This window comes from Labrus mixtus, chromosome 7 (genome assembly GCF_963584025.1).
Source record: "Labrus mixtus chromosome 7, fLabMix1.1, whole genome shotgun sequence".
In the NCBI taxonomy this organism is placed as follows: domain Eukaryota; kingdom Metazoa; phylum Chordata; class Actinopteri; order Labriformes; family Labridae; genus Labrus; species Labrus mixtus.
Genome location: NC_083618.1, coordinates 19,934,686 through 19,954,603, shown reverse-complemented (window position 1 = coordinate 19,954,603; position 19,918 = coordinate 19,934,686). Strand labels below are relative to the sequence as shown.

The following is a 19,918-nucleotide window of genomic DNA, read 5'->3' as shown; positions in this document are numbered from 1 at the left end:
TTTTTTTTTTTTAATGTGGTGTGTATGTGACTTTAAGGAGTCTTGGATCCAGTCTCAAGTGGAAAATTGACGTTCTGCAGGAGTTGGCACTTCCGTATTGGCCTCATTTATTTTATTTATTTACACCGGAGCTTGCCGCATGGTTGTAACATTTCCTGTAACTGAACTTTTACGGCCAAAGGCTTAAAGCTTGTAGCCCCTCCCACATGATGTCGTTGTATGAATATGTACAATAAACTTTATTTCCTGTTATTCTTAACCTAACCTAAACCTAAAGATTACTTACATTTTCATTAACATCTGTTCTCACCCATAAAAATGTATTTGGGGTAAAGATTATGTTGTTCATATGAACACTAATTCAGGAGAGTGTATTATTTTACATTTGCTAAATAAATGTCTGTTTTTTTCCATCCAACTTGTAGACAGTAGAGGTAATATATAACACGACTCATGCTGGTATAACTCGTGTGAATATCTGAAAAATATAAATACAACTCCAAAGTGCGTGTTCCACTGAAACTGATGTTTCTTGGATAGTTTTTGCAGCTGGAGGAGAGTAGGTAATCTCTGGCGTGTGTATGAATATGCAAGTCTTTGTGTTGTGCCCGAGTGCACTGCCCTGACCTTGATGTCAGTCTCAAGTTGTGGTTTAATGTTTCTCTTGTTGTTTTTTGAAGATGGAGCATGACACCCCCGACCGTGAACGCATACTACAACCCAACCAAGAATGAGATGGTTCTGCCCGCAGGAATCCTTCAGGCTCCGTTCTACAGCCGCTCCTGGCCAAAGTAGGTCTTCCCATCAATTTCACAAAATCATGTTCGATTGACTTATTAAAAGAGAAAGGGAAAAAAAGTGTGTTGTGTACGACATTGGACAACAATAATATAAGCACCATAGAACAGAATAGAAGCATGTTATGGTACAGATAAAAAAAAATGAAAAAAACACAGAACTAAAAATAAAGGTAAAAGTTAAAATTCAATGCCAAAAAAATCAGGGACAGTACAAGAATTTAAAAACTTAGAGAAAAAGAAGTATAAAAGTTCATGAGTGTGAATCAAAGTTACAGTAGTACACAGAAGTTTGTAAAACATTTTGACCAGAATTGTGTGCTGTGCATAGATTTTCAAGACCTGATTTCAATGTCTTTCCAGAGCTCTAAACTTCGGTGGCATTGGTGTTGTAATGGGACATGAACTGACTCACGCGTTTGATGACCAAGGTTTGTAAAAAGTTGTCAATTTTATGAAATTGAAATTTCAGATGATGACAAAAACAAGCACTCTGTAAACACAAAATGCCTCGATTAAAAATGCCCTGAAGCGTGACATATTTGAGACGGTTAGTTTTACACTTTGATTCAAAGGGAGGGAATACGACAAGGATGGAAACCTGCGGCCCTGGTGGAAGAACTCATCTGTGGAGGCATTCAAGAAGCAGACGCAGTGCATGGTGGAGCAGTACGGAAACTACAGCATCAACCAGGAGCCTCTGAACGGACGACAAACTCTGGGGGAGAACATCGCCGACAACGGAGGACTCAAGGCCGCCTACAAGGTCTGATATCACACAGGAAGCATGAGTTACTTTAGTGATTTTCTTAACCTGAAGGAAAATGGCTTTCTGCCACCGACGTAGACCATTAAACGCTTTTCCATGATCATGGAAAGTTCACACCACACTGCTGTGTTTCCAAAGGCGACACTGTCAGATTGAATGTTTACAAGGTCAGAAAACGAACGCACAGATCTGACATTAATCTCCCTGCATTAGTTTATTTGTCGAGACTCTGCTGTGGGTCACATCCATTAATCTGTATTGGAAAAAGCAGAGTTGTCTGGTTTACAGTGAAGCCTGGAAGTGCAACAGGTGGCTATGAACGGCCTTGTCAGCCTCTGGTTACTTCTTCACACGCACACATTCTTTCCATGTAATGAAAGGTCAGGAGCTGTGAGGCGGATAAGCAAATCGTATGGAAGTAAAAGCAGTCTGCACTACCTGCTACTATGTTCACCGTCTTCTGTTCACTTCAGGTTTTATCAATGTCCATCTTTACGTGGGCAGATGAAATCATTAAATGCATTGGTGTAACATGATCATTTGTTTTCTTTGAAGGCTTATGCGAACTGGATCAAAAACAACGGCGAGGAGGCCGCACTGCCTGCACTAGGAATGACAAACCATCAGCTGTTTTTTGTAGGATTTGCACAGGTGTGTACCCCCCCCCCCCCCCCTCCCTCCCCTTAATCTAATACTACTGCTGTCTCTGGAAGCTTCGCTTAACAGTTTGAACACATACAGAAATGTTCTTCTTAAAGGGACCTCTCTGATTTTCTCTTTCCCTCTTGTTTAGAAACATCATAAACTGATGATGTATAAATAGTTGTGTTTGCTCCAATCTGGTCGTTATTATGATGAGAAAGTTAAGCCTTTTCTATTCTTCTGCGCTGTGACTAGCTCTGACACCACTTCACCTTTGTACCTTGTGTACTACCCCACAACAATAATATTACCTTTGCAGTGTGTGATTTTACACTGAGTTACGGAAAACCAGAGAGGCAGGATGTATAAACAAATAATGCAAGTTTCACATATATCTGCCGCGCTGGCTCCGACATTTCACATTTGTTATGCTTCTGTTACTACCCTTGATGCCGGTCTCAGAGGCGGAACATTTTTTACCCCACCATGACGCCTTTAAGACATTTACATGGAGGCGTAACAGGCTCAGGAGACAAAAGTCCATATAAAAAGGCCACACCGAGATGGCCGACGAGCAACAGAGTCTATGTACTTCAGTACGATGTCAAAATCATCCCCTCATTTTGTGTCTCTGTCCGTCCTCATTTCTGCAGGTCTGGTGCTCTGTCAGGACTCCTGAAAGCTCACACGAAGGTGTTATCACGGATCCTCACAGTCCGTCAAGATTCAGAGTCATCGGCACGATTTCAAACTCCCGGGAATTCTCGAAGCACTTTGGCTGCAGTGCAGATGCTCCCATGAACCCGAAACATAAGTGCGACCTTTGGTGATGACTTGTTTGTTCGATGCTGTTCATCAACAAAAAGTGAGACGAACCTTTTAAGGAATATGGCCTGGAGGCTGACGAAGTACAGGAAGAACCACTGAACTCCTGCTGCTTTACCACTTAATGCTTACCTGGCTCCTCTCTAACAGGATAAACTGTTCCTGTTCTGCATGGAGGATCCAATCTTCAGGGCTTTTCCACAACGACTGTTTAGACGCTTTGCCCAACTTCTAAACTGTAGAAATGAAATGTGCTTTTTGAACACTGAAAACCCAACAAATGGTTACAGGAATGGGATGGGGGAGGGGAGAGGTACACTCTTAAAATGTGTTCTGCTTTGTCACATAAAGTCATGGACAGGCAAGGGGACATTTTGTTGGACTCTTTCTCAGGCTTGCATCTGCTCCACTTTAATTGTGTTTTATTTATGCTCACAATTTTTTATAAAATAACACAACAGGGACCTGTTTAACCTGATGGAAGATTTAATACTCATCTATCTGAACTATTTTAAAGCAGTTAAATCAAAACAACAGTTTGTCAATATTTCAGAACAGTTTTGTGAACAGTCTTAAACTGTATTTTTTTTAATTTTTTTTTAATACATTCTGATGTTGCCTTGTTTATGTTTTTACTTGTGTAATGAGTGTAAGGTGTAATAAGCAATGTCCTATGCAGACACAAACGACAGAAACAGAATGAAGGAATTAAGACGTCCACAGCAATATTTAAGGTTCAACTTGTTTTTATTTTTTTTATTTGAGAACTGAGTCTTAGAGGCTAAGCTGTTGTGCCATACTTGTTTTTATGAGTAAGAGTTTGTCACAAATTATTTTGTATAGTAAAACCGATCTTAAAACATGTTTGTCTCATGTCCAAGTGATTTCACACTCTCATCCCACCCATTATTTCAATAATAGTGATGTACCGGTGGCAATAATAATTTTGCTCCCTTGTAGGTGCGTAAAGCAAGAAGAACGGTAGGTGGCGCTAATGACACAAAGGACGATGCGCTGATGCTGGAGCTGGTGCAGAGTAGGCCGTGAACTATCTGTGCAAATTTGTTACTATACGATTTTAATAAGATTTGCTAATAATTAAATGAAAATAGCTAAGAACAATAGTGCAACTTGATATACATACAGTAATTCAACTAACTTATTTTTTTTTTTTAATGTGAGGCATTTAATGTTAGTTTTTATTTTTAACATTATGTTCTTGTTTGAAAAAAGGGGAAAATGTAGTAAAAAGTCAAATATTTTATGCTTAAAAAAAAAAGAAAAAAGTATCAATATAAGGGGGCAAATTCAGTAATTTCTCACACACGACGACGAGGAAACGTGAACTCTGCGTTGTCCATGTATCTGTGATTGTGGGTTAGTTGATTAGCCGAGCGATTCCGTAACTGGCCGAGAATTGCCGAATCATCTGTCCTGCCCGGACTGCTGGAAGCGGCCGCAACGCCATGTTGGCGAAGTCTCTCATCTCTGTGAGGAAAAAAAAATGACAAATAACACACTTGACGACGAGACAAGGTAGATCGCCGAGAAGAGGTTGAAGAATCTGTGGCGATTATTTATTTTTCACAGAAACGAAACCTAGCCCGGATCCAGCGGAGGTTCCGGACGGGCGAGGGGAGGCTAAACCTCCCACCGTCCCCCATGAACAGCACCGCTGATCCGAACAGCGACTTTCCATGATAAAAAAAAGACGATTGTGTTGCTATTCGAGCTTCGTTATCCCGGTTCGTTAAAGGGGATTTGGGGCCTGCTGCTTCCAAGAATCTGCGAGGCTTTGCTCCATGTTTGCGAGCTAGGCGGCTGTTTGTCTCAGTATTTATAAGGAGGTATTGTTTTTTTTATTTGTGGATTTTTTTTTTTTTTTTTTTTTTTGCGATGAGTTTGCCACCGAAAGTGGTTCCCAAACCCGCCGCTGTCGTCGCAGTGAGCGGACCTGGAAGTGGCCCCTCTCCGTCGAGCCAGCTGCGGGCTACCCTGACCTCCGTCTCTCTGCCGCCGGGAGCCCCCACAGTCCCTCAGCCCGGCTCCGTACCGCCACCTCAGTATCCTTTCACTCTGGTAAACACGGTGATTTTATTCTTTATATGTGCATTTCACTCTCCTCTCATCACCTGTGACACTTAAACACACAACTGTTGTTTAATTACTTTGCTAATCTTGGGGTTGTGGATGCGGGGGATGATGGTTTTTGGTTTGGAGGAAGCTGGGGAGGGGAGGGGACAATCAGCTAGCTCAGTGTGCTAACATTAGCATTCTGAAGCCGGGTGTCAAAGCTAACGGAAATGTCAGCTTGATGTCTTGAGCTACATTTTTTACTCACTCCGGTCATAAATAAACAACGCCACTTGACTTATGTATTAATAACAACAAATGAGGTGATATTAAGCTTTATTGCAGAGACATCCACCGCGCAAGCTACCGGGCTTTTCCAATCCCGGTTACCGGCTTTGTTCGCTGTTAGCTCCGCCAGGTGCATTAGCCCAGCTAGCTAAAGTGAAAGATAGCATCTGTGTGGCACAAGTCAGTGGACGCTGCGTCGCAGAGCAGCAAAAGCTTCATCCTTGACTTGTGACTTATCCTGCTTTCATGTGGTGTTAACAAAATAGTTTTCCACTGGAAACTGTCAAGTTTAAACAACCCCTTTTGGAAAGTCAGAAAAAAGCCTAAATATTACTCTACCCCATGTAAATTAACACATCTACACTGTTGTCTTATTTAAGTCTTTGTACATATTAGGCTTTGCTTATGTTGTGTTTATGGTTCATATGTAATGTTATACTGTAGTGCTGAACAGTAAGCATACCTGGCAAATAAAGCTGATTCTGATAATGGTCGACTAAAGTAATGTAAGCTTAAAGGTCAAACACTTTTTTATCATTTGTATAATAATAATAATGATAATAATTTGTCTCATTTGTAATAGGATAGGATAATACTTTATTGATCCCGTTACAGCAGCACAGACAAGAAAGCTCAAAAATACACATTAAACAGAATAGATAAGATAATTAAAAATAAAAAATAAAAACAGGGGCTGATATACAGTACAAAATGAATGATGAAGTTAACTGGGGGGAATTGAGACAGTGTTTGCAGAGAATGACAAGATAAAGTGACAAGTGATTAAAGTGATAAGTAAAGTAATAAGGCACAGGTTGTAACCGACAGCTGCTGTCCACATAGAGCTACCAAGTATGGTCATCAGCAACAATGCACATGTTTAAACGCCTGAGGTGTTGTTAACATATTACAACTTAAAGACACGCCGAAGCTGAAAGAACGACCATCTAAGGAGCACATAAATGCACCATTAATAAAGGGGCTAACGTAGGCCTGTTTCAAGGCCTGGTTGGTGGGAAAAGCACCTCCTGACCTACTTCACATGACATCAGCTAGATTTTGAAGGCTGCTACTGCAACTATGCACCTTGATATGTCAGGTAATACCTTGGCAGGTGATCTTTCAGGGTGAAAACTGGTATAATTTGATATTAAGAAAGAAGATATAGCAATGTTTATGTGAATGCTTTCTGTGTCAAACATGTTGATAACTCACTTTTTATAAAAATGCGTTTATGGTGCAATTATTGTTGTATGTTTGTACTGTCATCTCAGACACACCTTTACCTTTGCATTTACAGAGATGTAGACATGCATTCCACTACCCTATTTTCCAGGGAGTGAAGTCACTGTGGTTATGTCACCTCCTGTTTTATTTACAGCGTGGTGGCAGTAGTGTGTGAGAGGTGATTAGTCTGACATCTCCTGGCTGCAGCTGGCACAGAGTGATGGGTGTTTTTTGATCTGACAGCTTCTCTCTTGGCTTAGCTTTGAGGTGTGATGTCTCGACCTGATTTCCTGCCACCTACGGTCATAGCCGCCCTGTGATTTTGACATCTGTAAGGGGCAGTAACTAGCTTGGGACTGTAGCTGGCTGGCAGCATCTGTGGTCATGTTTTGAGGTTGCCTGTGAGCTAGATGAGTAAATCAAATACACCCCAGATTATAATGGTCTCTTCATCTGTTGTACCATGTCCTCTGTTGGCTCCCAATGCTTTTCAAATGAGTGTTGAATTTGCTTAACCTACTTTCAGCTGTACGATCCTCTTTGCCTTCTAGTTGAGTTCTAGTTGCCTAGTATAAGGTATCCACTGGTTATAATAGGTTAGATAATGCTAAATATTTGTCTTTTTAGGAGACTTTAACCTCTTTGTCATGATTGTTGTATTTTGTTCTTTGGTTTGTTGTTATCCCTCTTGCTTAACTTTAGCTTAGCTTTAACATAGCTTAAAGCCATCTGTCTGATTTCAACATTTCATTGGGCTTACTGACCTCTCTTGATAATGTCGGGGATATTGATCCCCTGACGAAGGAACAAATTGTGGTAAAAAGGCATGTACTAGTGTAGGGGCTGGTACTTCATTTACCAACTTTTTGCTAAAATATTCAGGATGTAGATCACAAGTTTCATTATGAAAATATTCCACTTTTTGAAAACGGTACCAAATGTGATGATACATCAAAAATACTATCACTATTTTAAATACTTAACTTGCAAAGATGTATCGTATATATATTATTTATCAGGAAAGTGTTATCTCCTTTCCTCAGATTGCACAAAAACTAGTATTTTGATATGGATGTCACATGGACTGTTTGAAGTGAAACTGTTCGTTATGCAACCAGTGTTTTGGTTTCATTAAAAAGTAATGTGATGCATGCATATCGTGTTGGGTTTCATGCAATGTAAGTTACTACAATTTGATTTAAATAACTGTTTGATATTTCTTTGCCAATAGTATCCAAACCACTATGTTTCACCAGATAGTTTCAAAATCACAGCTCCAACTTGTTTCACATGGGGTAGGGTGAATATTAGACACACTTGATGATGCACCAGTCCTGTGGCAATTTATTAGGGTCACCTTGAAAATGTACCTGCAATCAAATCTAATGCAACATTCACACAATAAATCCTAGTTCTTCCATTGCATAACAATATGTGCAGTAGGTGGGAGTCAACAGAAGGATAAATTGTTCTGACATCAAGTGAGTGAATTTGCAGGAAAGTGACACTAGTCTGATTTATCCTGGGACCTCAAGTACAATTTCAAATGTCCCCCTGATGGTCCCTGGACCCTGGTTTAGACAGCTATGCACTAGACTGCTGTGCATTTGAATTTCACATCTATATGAATCAGACCCTCTTGAGTGTCGCCACTTGTCCGACCTCTCATTCTCTGTGGACCTCTGAGGTCAGGAGTGTGGGAGCATGTTACGCTCCGTCTGGCCTGGGCTCCTTGTGCATGGGAATTCCCTCTTGGTGGATGTTAGCATGTGTGTTTTGTGGAGTTCTACATGTACAGGCGTTCATAGAAGTGGGATGGGGGTGTGTGTGCAAGGCTGGGAGGAAGATGAGGAGTTGGAGGGGGGGGGGGCAGTTTGTTTCTGTTCCTGGTTGCCAGAGAAACACCCGGCGCATGCGTCTGCTGCTGCTGCACTTGCCAGACAATAGCAGCGCTGCTTAGCATTCAGAGCGAGAGGCCAAGGTGGCGCTTCCCACCATCTGCCAACAAAGGCCCAGGTCACCCAGCCTGCCTCAGCCCTCTCTCATTTCCTTCCATCCCCCCACAGCCTCCCCTCACCCATGCCGGCCCAGCTGAGAAAACTCAGGGCTTCTCCCCCATTTTTCCCTCTGCCCATCTCCATCAGCTTCCCCCTCAGCTTTCATGCTACAGTACTTTCTCTTTGAAGAGGCTCATCCCTTTTATTGTGTCGCTCACACCAACTTTGCAATTTTTTTTCACACTTCATTGTCCCAATGTATTTGTGTGGAGAAAAAAAAGGCCACCATTTCACAATAAAAGCAGGGATCTTCACTGTACCCTGCAAGAAAGACGAGCAGTCACAGCCATCACAAGCTATGAAATAAGTAACCATGTGATGCATGTATGTACCCAGCTGGACGTTCACACAGCACAGCAGTCCTGTATTTATTTACAGGACAGGTGTGTGTTGCCCGCATGAGAAGATATTCTCCTGAGCATACTCACTGTGGGATGTTATAAATAAACTGCTGAGTTGTTATGAGCCAGCAGAACTGTTCTTCCCTGAGAGGGAGTGGCCTGTTGGAAGAAGACATTACTGCACACTGTTGGTGCTCCTCCAGTGCAATATGCAAAAAATGACATTTACACATCATTGTGGATGCCTTATATTCTCCATCTCGAATGAAGTCACTTATTTGCTGTCAATAATACACCCAGAAAATGTTGGAAAGCAAAGAATTTCTGATTTTGGCCTCACCTCTTTCAGCTGTTCTTCCTGTATCTTACAGTGAACTCGTGTTGGGAGATGTATCCCACCCACACATGATTCTGTAAGGTCGACCGTGGAGTTGAGAATATTCAAATTGTTAGCAAGTAATGCTTCATTTTTTGCTGTTAGTGTTTAAGTGTTTGTGTCGGACAAGAATTTCTTCTTAGATAAATGTACAAGTCAAATATAGCATTTAATATAAGCAAATCACAAAGCTATGCGAGGCAAGATGAGCAACCATATCGGTCAGTTGTTGCTGTTCCCTTGTGTTTCTTGTGTTGGATGGTTATTTCAGTCCTCTGTTTAAACAGGCTCTTTTATGCCAAATTGAATCTGAAAAGCAAACATTTCATACTGTAGATGAGTTATTGCTTGCTGTTTGTTTGTTCACTGTTGGCTTCTCTTGCCTAAATGATCCTGGCGAGTGTTTTCTCCTTTCAGCTGGGTGAGTTTCATGGTTCAGACTGCTGGCTAAGTTCAGTGGTACCTATGTGTTCAACATAAACCAGTAACCTGCTGGTGATGTATTCCTGGCAGCTGCTTCTGACTGCTGGCTTGAGTTTCTACTCCCTCTATAAGGTCCCACAGGCAATTTCTTCATTTCTTGGTCGGTGCAATTTGGCTCATAGAATTTATCATCTGCGTCTGACTCACACAGTTCAATAGCACAAGTCATTATGCATTTCCGTCGAACTAATTAATATTTTTTCAAGTAGGTGTTTCTAAAGTTTTAACACAGATAGCTCGCTGCCATTGCAAAAATAGGAGACAAGGCTGTTTCCACTATGGGTTCTGAGTACATAACGGGAAGTATTTTCTCATGTCTTGACACAGTTTGGCAGCATTTTACAGATGCTCAGTAAACAGACTATAGTGCAGTGCTATAGCTACTCAAATGTTTGTCCTCAAACAACCTGTAGAAATACTGTAGACTTATTGTGAAGGGTTTTACAGCATGCCATGTTTTGGTCTGGCACAAGCAGACTTGACCTTAACAGCCCTCACTCTTCAGGCCATGTGTATTTTTCTCAGGCTTGAAACAAAATTATCTTCACTTAGCCTGGGCAATATTTGGAATAAGATCATATTGCAACTGTGTTTCCAGAGAATGATTACTATTGGATTCACGAGTTGTCTTCAGTGTAAAATCAAAGTGAAAGTAGTTTAATTCTTACCTCAGGAGTAAAATGTTTTTAGATCAGGTCATCTCTGCAGCACCACATGGTGATCCAGTATAGTGCTGCTTTCTCACACATTTGAGCTTAATCTAAAAATGTCATCTTTTAGTCACTGTAGGTGCACTGTATGCTGTGTAATGTTTGTGTGTTTTGAGATACAATGTGAATGTGTAAAACAGTGTAACTGTGGATAACATGAAGACTAGCTTCTAGTTCATGCTGAAGCTAATGTGGACCCAAACAAACATTTAAACAAACACACAAAGAAAGACGTCATTTAGACAGTACTCTCGGAAGGGTTGGGGTTTCAATAATAACGGATGGATCCTCTCCGTCTTCATAATTTAGTGATCGAATCCAAAGAGAGGGGCAACTTGGATGTGGATTTACCAAAAAGTGAAAGAAAATTTTGAGATATTATTCACAAATCAGTTAAAAATCTATTTTATTTACCCCCCAGACATATTATTTTAAGTTTTTACATTGTCATGAAGAATTGCATAATGACTATCTGTTTCCTTGATTAAAAAAAAAATTGTATGTTGAAATTATTATTATTCTTTTCTTTCTGCGAGTTGAACCTGCCACCCATCGTTAATACTGTAGTGAAAAAAAGCCGCCTCAGCAGCAGGCAGGGAGAGCTCTATGCTCTCTGTTTTTATCCAACAGCGTGAGTGTGTGTGTTTATATGTGTGTGTGTTAGAGTGGACAGTGGGCCAGCAGGGAGAAGGAGGGTTTGTGTCTGCACCATCTGGGCTGTGTCTCCTCTCACTTCCTGCGCCTCCACTCTGAACACACTGCACTGAGATTTCCAGGTAGCCTGTTGAGTCATTCAAGGAGACATGGCATATGACATATTTTAGGTGACATAAGAATTTTGGCTGTGGTTAGTTGTTATTTCATTACAGTGCAGTCATGTAAATGAGGTTTTATATGTCTTCAGAAAAGCCAATGCAGCTAAAAAAAAAAAAAAGCCTTGCTGACCCTTTCCCTCCTCTTATTCTTGGATATTTCTTGTGATTCATTCGGGGCTATTCATTTAATCATGAATAGCAGGTAACAGTTTATTGAGCTGATTCAGTCTCCTGATCACACCCCTGCTAACTGTAAGGTGGTGTTTCCTCCTGCATTTCACTCCCTCGCACACACTCAGCACATTAGTGGATTTACTGTAAGCTAATGATGAAGCAGGAGCCGCAGCGGCTTTTCCCTTCTTATTAAGGCTAATGGGTCACTGTGGGGTCAGAGGTCAAGGAGGAGTGTCTGAAGCTACTTTATGATCCCTTTAGACATAAATAATTGAGCAGTTGTCTTAGGCTGTGGTGGCAGCCTTGATTTAGAACCGTATCAACTATAAACTACATGGCAGCCTTGCCTTGTTTCAGCGATATGGACCCTGTGTGCAATGGGAGCTGTTTGTCGTGCTCACAAAGTCATAAGAGAACTATGGCTGCTGTCATCAGATGTCTGCTGAGGTCGAGTAGCTTACATACTGAAAGTGTAGCTAATTGGGGATCATGTACCCTCAATCCTCCATAAGGCCCTGTGTTCACCTAGTGTTATTTTCTGACTGCGGTGTCTTTTTAAAAAATGTTTTCAATGAGGACAGAGCGTTTGCAGCAGCAGGCGGATGCCGCTCCGAGCACTACTTGTTGAAAATGTTTCAATTTTTCAGAAAGGCGCTGTTGATGTCAACGGCGCTCTTTTGAAAACACAAGATATTAAATTCCCGACTATCCGTCTACTACGGATTGTGCCCTGTACCCACATCCTCCTTGCTCTGTGTCCAGAAAAAGTATGAGGGAAAGCATAGCAGATAGTATAAATCCAAATAATTGTTTTAATTTAAAAAGCAATTTGAAAACTAATTGTTGACCTGATGTCAGCTGCACTGTGTTTCTACTTAGTCCTCATGGAGGTCAAATAAGAATCACTCTGTTGGTTTAATACTGTGCAGTGGGATGTGGCAGCAGGTAATTTTTCAGCCACACACTGACACTGCTATTCCCCGGAGTTATATCCCTGCTCTAAGTCTTTACGTTGACATTGTGCTTGCCCTCTCTGCTCAAGCAGAAAATTAATAGAACTCTAATGAATAATGTCTAATTAGTGCAGCAGCCACTTCATGCTTGAGCCTGATACACGCGGTAGGGCTCAATTGAAGAGGGACTGCACCCATCTGCTGACTTTGCCCTCTATATGAAGGAGACATGTATGTGAGTTTACCCTAACCCTCAGGAGGACATTAGTTTGCTGAGTGTCCCCTGGTCACCTGGTTATGGATGTGAGTAGGGTGCAAAATTAACTTTTTGACTCACCGGCCAAGGAGGTGGGTAGATGAAAAAAATCACAGAGGAAGAATCTTTTAACAGGCCAAAATAATAAATCGGTTTTTTTGCTTCATATACAGAAAAGTCAAAAAAAAGAATAGTCTGTACGGATCACATATTTGTTACGCTAAAGGACACTAGCATGTGGTGGTGGTGGTTGTTGTCCCTGTGTGTGTGTGTGCATCAGTGTATGTTGGTGTGGTCGTGCGCCCCCATGACACTCTGACCTGCAGACGGAGGAGCTGGAGAATAAAGCTGCAGCTACACCAAACACGCTTTAAATTCTGCTTACTGGTACATGACAACTATTGTACAAACCGTTACTCGCCATGTGGCAGATAGCCCTGAAATGTACTCGCCAAAGGGAAAATATACCTGCATTTGTTGCTTGGCGGTTGTTAATTTAGGACCCTGGATGTGAGTATTTGTTAAAGCTTTTAATCAGAGCAATGGAATATTATCATCAGGAGCTAATCTTGTAACTACAAAAAATAAGTAAGAGACTAATACAACCCCATGCATATCAAATCTATACAGAGATTGTAGCCAAAAGATTGAAGAATCTTTTATATCAAAGTGAAATTTTACCACAGGTTGTCAGAAATTAAATGTTTCTTTGGATAGATTTTTGTTCATCAATGAATAATGTGGTATAAAAAGCTTGCTAAAGGCAATGTGGCACAGATGTTCAAAGAGAATTCCTGCTAGCTTGTGGTATAACACAAATCTACGATGACCACAGGCGCTGGACTTCAGAGAGACTAAACTGCATGTTGGGTTTAGGGCGGTTTGAAGCAGAGGAAAAGTTTGGTCAGTACTGATGTTTGCCAAGATCATCTTGTCATTTGAGGTGTTTACAGATTTATTTTGTGACCTTTCTTACACTCTTACAGGTTTGATGTTTATGCTTTAATATCTTGATAATTATATCTCCACAATATCCAATGACACAGAAGTCTATAAGGAGATGGAGCAGCTGACTGCATTTCTAAGCAACTGTAAATATCATAGTCCTTAAGGCAAACTGTTGACAGATAATAAAACCGACAGTTAAAATCTCACCTCCTATTGGAGCTGAAAAGTGTTGACCAAATATTTCTCATCCAGGCTCGTTAAGCTTATCTTTTTTTCCTCATAGCAAAGTATTACCAACATTAGTTGTTACACTGCATACATCCATGTTGTGTTTACATCTGCTTCCCTGTAAGACCGCATTCTCAGTCACTTTCAAATCTCAGTGTGTGCACGATTGAAACAAGTTATGTATGGTATCAGTTACATGCTTGTCGCAACTCGATTGATTGAGTCAGTTAGGATTTTAAAACTCCTGTTATCCAACACTTTTCTAAATCATTGAAATAATTTCACGTTTTTAATTTCTCTTTTATCCCGATAGTAGCTCTCCTGCCCTTGATACAGTCGACTTTGAATTGGAATTACACCTATGGCTTGGTCATGCTCAGGCCTGATTCCACCTGTGCACATATCGCAGCTTTTCCTTATGTTTACAGTCCCTCACACAGTTTGGCCCCCGCTGACCAGTGGTCATGTAGAGCAGACAGATCAAGTTGCCTCTCTGTTACTCTCTGTTGGATAACCTCCCCTTCCCCTCCACTCCCCTCCTGTATCAGTCTGTAAGTCACCCGACAAAACTGGGTCAAGGAATATTTGCAGCTGAACTTATCATTTTCTCACCAATGTAGCGTTTTGTTGCCTTGGATTTGTGCACCACAGAAAAGCCCTAAAGAACCACTGAAAAATGATAGAACTAAACTGATTAGACCTGCTTGGAGAACTATAGCCTCTGTAGATGTGACGCACGGCCAAACAACTAGGCTACCGGCGCCCCAGTTGTCAACATTTTTGATACACTACCACCCCATGTTTAAAAAAATGGAGACAATCAGGAGCGTCGATAGCCTAGTGATTATGTTGCACGCCCCATTCACAGAGGCTGTGATCCTCGTTGCAGCGGCTGTGGGTTTCGAATTCCGACCTCGGCCCTTTGCTGCATGTCGTCCCCTGCTCTCTCTCCCCAACATTTCCTGTCTCTGTGAGGAAATGTCAATCAAAAGTATTGACAAGTACTGAATAAAAAAACTTCAGATCCTTTCTCATATTTTCAACCCAAAGCTGCTGCAACCAAGAGAGAGCACTGTGTAAAACCCATTTGGCAACATACACTAATTGTGCAGTGTAGACACTGTGCAGGAGTTGCTTGCAACTTTTGTTTAAATACATGAAATATAATCCAACATTGGGTGCATCGAACTTCTATTTCTGTTGCTGTAGTATTGAAAGAGCTCTCGATGTAGTTTTATTTTTACTAGTTCAAAATCTAAGTTTAAAATGGTGGTGTTGTCACGTCCCTAATCATAACCAATTATACAAATCTATAACACTGTTCTGCCCCCGCACAGTTTAATAGTTCCTCCCCTCACCTGCCTTGAAGTTTCGGTTTGTGTGTGTGCCTCTAATTACTCCTAATGTCTGTGTGCATGTATACTGTGGGAGGGTGGGCGTGTTGTTTTTCCGAACTCCCCGACAATAAAACAGATTATGCTTCCTGCTGTGCTTCTCCCTTTTCAATCACAGCGCTATTTTTTGTGTTAAATGAATCTTTTCTTTCCTTATCTCCCTCACTCCCCCTTGTTTTGTTGAGTAGCGATGCTGGCAGGGGGCCAAGAGAGATGACGGTCCCCTGCGGGCATAAGCAGCATTAAAGAAGAAAGGCTTTAGGGGTCACTTTACACGGCAAGAAGAACTTGCTTTTAAGATGGTCGGATCATTTCGGAGAGAAAAAACATGCAACACAGGCTTTACTGACACCTTCTACCATTATTATCCAAACCAGCAATCTGTTACTCAAACCCGCTTCTTTCTCCCCTTTTTTTTTTTTTTTTTAACACAACTATTTGTGGTCCCTTTCATGTAGACAACAGAGCCACAGTGAATTTCTTCCGAGATAGTCAGTTGAAAATGTGCACTGATATCTCTCTTTTGTGCAAGCTTTCATCCCGCTTTTGAGTTTAACCGGAACAACTTTAACCCACCGTGGTTTGACAACAAGTTGTACTAAATGCTTCTTTTCTTGTACATCCCGGCCCTCAAGGGAAAAAGGAGGCGTGATCTGGCTGAGAGGAAGAGAGCCAGACGTTGGGCTTCCCATAAACCATGTGACCATCAGTGTGTGAGCCTGTATGTCACAGACAACTGCCTGAGCAGGTTACTAACCACAGGGCTTCCCTCTTTCATGTAGCGATCACGCGTTCCCTCGTTTGTTTTTTTTCTTTCTTCTTTTATGTTGTCTCCAGAGTGAGTCTCATTATTCTAGTATTGTCTAAAGCCTTACAGAAAGATATCTTCTGCTCTGCTGTCTGTGCCAACAGTTTTTATAAAGCCTGGGGTGTCTAAGCTTTTTACAAATATTGTGAGAAGACTTTTTTTTTTTTTTCACCTTTAGCATGAGCAAAGAGATTTTGTATCTTCCTCGTTCCTTTTTATAGTTGTATGATCCTCTGCTCTGTTGGTGCCCTTGCCTGAAGTGGTCCAGAAATCCATTTCAGCTTTTCCCTTTAACACTTGCAAAAAGGCTGAAGGTACATAGTGTACTTTTAGAGATGGGGCATTTCGGGGGGGGGGAGGGAGGGGGGGTGCGGCGGCTGGGGGATCCTTGAAATCCAACTATGCGAGCTTTGGGGGTTAGAGGAAAACCCTTTGGATGTGAAGCAGCTGAATGTGTTGCATAAAATCATGGAAGCGCAGAATGGAAGTCATTTCAGTACAGTTATGTCAGAGTTTGCTGACAGGAATTGAAACACTAAATCAAGTCCCATTACGACGTTTAATCAGCCAGATTTAGACTGAGCTGTGTCTCCTACATTAATAACTGCTACCTGCTGCTTTTATCTTATTCAGCATGAAAAGGTTGCTGCTCTGTGTTTGTGTTTAGTTTACCTTAATGCACGTCTCTCCAGAATCCCACGGGTTCAGCAATCACTGGACGAGAGGATCTTCCCCACACAGCCTGGAGTTACTGCAGTATACAGCGTGAGTCACTGTGTGCACACTGCCCCTCTGACAGACATCTCCACCTGTTTGCTGCAGTGCATGTATAGAAAATGCACACTATAGATACAGAATAAACACAAACATTTCTGAAGCACAGTTTGAATTACATACCATAATATAGGACATCCAGTTGCCAGATTATTAAGTACATCTGGTTTAATTTAAACTAATGTGCCCTTATGTAAAAATATTCTATTTTCTGACCTCGATTCAAGGTTTAAATATGTATATAAATGTATACATAATTATACGTCTTGTTTTCATAGAGAAATGAACTTGGCCCACCTCTAAGGTTCATTTTGTCTGAAGTTTGCAGAATAGACGGTGTAGCACCGATGATTCAGTTGAACTTTGGTATTTTCCAATATCGATGTTGGCACCTAATGCTGGTTTAGTAAACCTATCTGCTGATTCAGATAGGTGTTTTTCTTATTGGGCCGGAGGAGGTCATGTCTTGGACAAACTGATTTTCTTTCATGGTCAACCAGTGTGGGAGTCTCACACCGTCTCTGGGTAAGATAAGCGACTTGCAATTTGTGAGACACGCTCAAGTGATAATTCAAGAAGAGGGATTACAAACAACAATTTAAAATGCATCCTATCTTGTATGTCATTAGAAAAATGGCAACAATTTTTTTTTTTTTTTTTTTTTGAAGTGATGGAAAAATACGATATCAGAATTGGCAGTCGGCTGATTTATTTTGAAACGTTTGTAGCGGTATTAGCCCTGATTTTCAAAATAAATACATTTCAAGTAATTAACCATCCAACACAGTAGAAGAAGAAGAGATTGCAACCATGTACAGGAGAAGAATGCAGAGATGTCCTCAACAATGAGTTTCTATTGCACAAGTTTGAATTGTTTATTTGCCGACTGGACGAGGAGAAACGTGAATGCAATGATTCTTATGCATGCAGCAATTGTCAGCTGATCATTAGTGTGATCTGGCATGTAAATATCAGTTTGCTATATCATGACTTATTAATCACATGCTTTTCGAGATCAACTGAAGCACATCCATTACTTTTAGCAAAAAAAGTATTAAAGACCTTCAGTGGGTGTAAATCATTTTTTTGCCATGTTGGAAAAGCTTTACAAGATCTAACAGTTTCCATACAGCTCACAGTTTTTAAAAATGTGCATTCAAACTCATTTATTGAAACATACCTATAATAACGCTCTGATTATGATGTGAGCTTTATGCTACAATGCTAAATACAGCCTCTTGTGGTATGTGTCCTCTGGAGTGCAACAGCTATTTCTGTATTATTTCTAAGCATATAACCCTTTATAAAAATGTCACCCCCTCAAGTGTTTCTAGGAAACTCGGAAATGAGTGTATTTTCTTCTCAAATTGGCCATAACGGTTTGTAGTACCTATAAAACCACTCACCCCTCAAATTCTTTATTTTATATTTGTGCATGTAATGAGGTTTTTTTTGGCTTTAAGAAATGCTTCTTTTTTTTTTTTAGAGTGTAAACAAATCTGTACAGCGTCTCTTTATAGGCACAGTAAACATGCGTTTGAGGGTTTTTTTTTTTACTGCAAAAAGATGAAAGCCTGCTTGTTAAGCCACAACGCTGCGATCTGACCATGAGAGGTCTGCTGTGGAGATTCATCACCTCAGGGGACCTCTGCCATTCACTCTCTCCTTCAGGAGTTAATTAACATTTCCTGCACCAGATCCTTTATAATAACACTCACATGATTCATGTTGTTTTATTTCAACCTGCTGGGGGCACCGTCATGTGAGTTAGGGGGGCTTCAGGTAGACATGTTTCATTTGCTGTCGTTGGATGAACCCAGGGGTGTTAGTAATGGTTTTGTCCTCAGTGACCTGCCGCACCCTTTCTCCCCCAAGACAAAAACAAACCTGGCATGGCACCTCTGCTCTCGTCTGAGGATACTGGCCTGACATGCCACCCGTTGTGGTGGCCATCTGACTGCAGTGGGCGTTCGGCTGTACAGCGTTACATATTGAGGACTCCGATTTGCTCTACTGCACTGATCTACTCTGATTAGCAGAATGTACAATTACCTGGAGGGCAGCGGTTTGTTAGAGGCCTTTGTAGCCTTTGAAGATACCAATTAGTAATGATCCTACCGTTAAAGGCGTAGATATCTCTATATCCATTGTGATACATCTTGTAAAATAATGTTTACTGCAGGAGTCATGAGGAGAGAATATAGATTTTCTTATTCACTGTACATTTTATGGATTTTTCTATGAACTTCGGCTGAGACATCTTCAGTGCTGTAAAGCTTACATTAGAGCGGTCAATTGTTGTCTCATATGTTTTTATTTTTTTAATCTTGAGCATTAACAAGCATAGCGGCACACAAAAGAGAAAATCACAGCTTTGTTTATTTGACAGCACAAAGAGGATGTTTTCCAGTGGTGATAAAACTCCTGAAAAGTGGAGGTACACTAGACAGCAGCTCGTTGCACAATAAAAGTCTTTGTGTATTTGAAGATAAGACTGCACAGCTCCAACACTGTGTATCCACAGCAAAACTACAGTGCTGGCATCACCGTCAGTTTTTACAAGATTTTCTAGCTCTGAAATTTCTTCCAAGGCAACAATGACGACACTTGTGGAAATACACCATGCACACAGCTTGAAACACTTGTTCCGTGTGCTGGATACGAGGGTCTTTACACTCTGTTTCAATCCCCTCGCCTCATGTAAAGCTCCTATATAGCCTCCCCTCCCCCACCCCATCACTCTGTATGTCCTCAGAATCAGTCACTCGCCTGAAGCTGCGCAGGCTCCTCCCCTGGCAACAGCAGCTAGATTAGTTGTTTTATCCCAGGTCATCTGAGGGAAGTGGGCCACACAGAGGATATGGAAAGATGCAGCGGGGATAGTTAGTATAGAGGCGGTACAGATTGCTGCCTGTAGACGATGCTAGATTTATATGTAATGAAATTTGGATATGTTAGCTGTGCATACAACGCTGTAAAA

The 19,918-nt window shown here is 41.1% G+C and overlaps 2 protein-coding genes across 15 annotated transcripts in view; both read left to right on the top strand.

Moving 5' to 3' along the window:
• Positions 1 to 3,896, top strand: part of ece1 (endothelin converting enzyme 1) — a 516,542-nt gene extending 512,646 nt beyond the window's left edge. For all 4 annotated transcript variants that reach the window (XM_061041176.1, XM_061041175.1, XM_061041174.1 and 1 more), the window contains 5 exons: positions 681 to 791; positions 1,161 to 1,228; positions 1,373 to 1,563; positions 2,122 to 2,217; positions 2,862 to 3,896. In XM_061041176.1, coding sequence (XP_060897159.1) covers positions 681 to 791; positions 1,161 to 1,228; positions 1,373 to 1,563; positions 2,122 to 2,217; positions 2,862 to 3,038 — 643 coding nt within the window. In that variant the 3' untranslated portion in view covers positions 3,039 to 3,896. The remainder of the gene's footprint in view (positions 1 to 680; positions 792 to 1,160; positions 1,229 to 1,372; positions 1,564 to 2,121; positions 2,218 to 2,861) is intronic.
• A 1,018-nt stretch (positions 3,897 to 4,914) lies between these two features.
• The window catches only part of eif4g3a (eukaryotic translation initiation factor 4 gamma, 3a), a 54,236-nt gene continuing 39,232 nt past the window's right edge, over positions 4,915 to 19,918 (top strand). For 10 of the 11 annotated variants that reach the window (XM_061041172.1, XM_061041170.1, XM_061041168.1 and 7 more), the window contains exons 1-2: positions 4,915 to 5,096; positions 16,857 to 16,929. In XM_061041172.1, coding sequence (XP_060897155.1) covers positions 4,930 to 5,096; positions 16,857 to 16,929 — 240 coding nt within the window. In that variant the 5' untranslated portion in view covers positions 4,915 to 4,929. Of the gene's footprint in view, positions 5,113 to 16,856; positions 16,930 to 19,918 lie in introns of all 11 variants that reach the window. The other variant, XM_061041169.1, reaches the window with a different exon arrangement.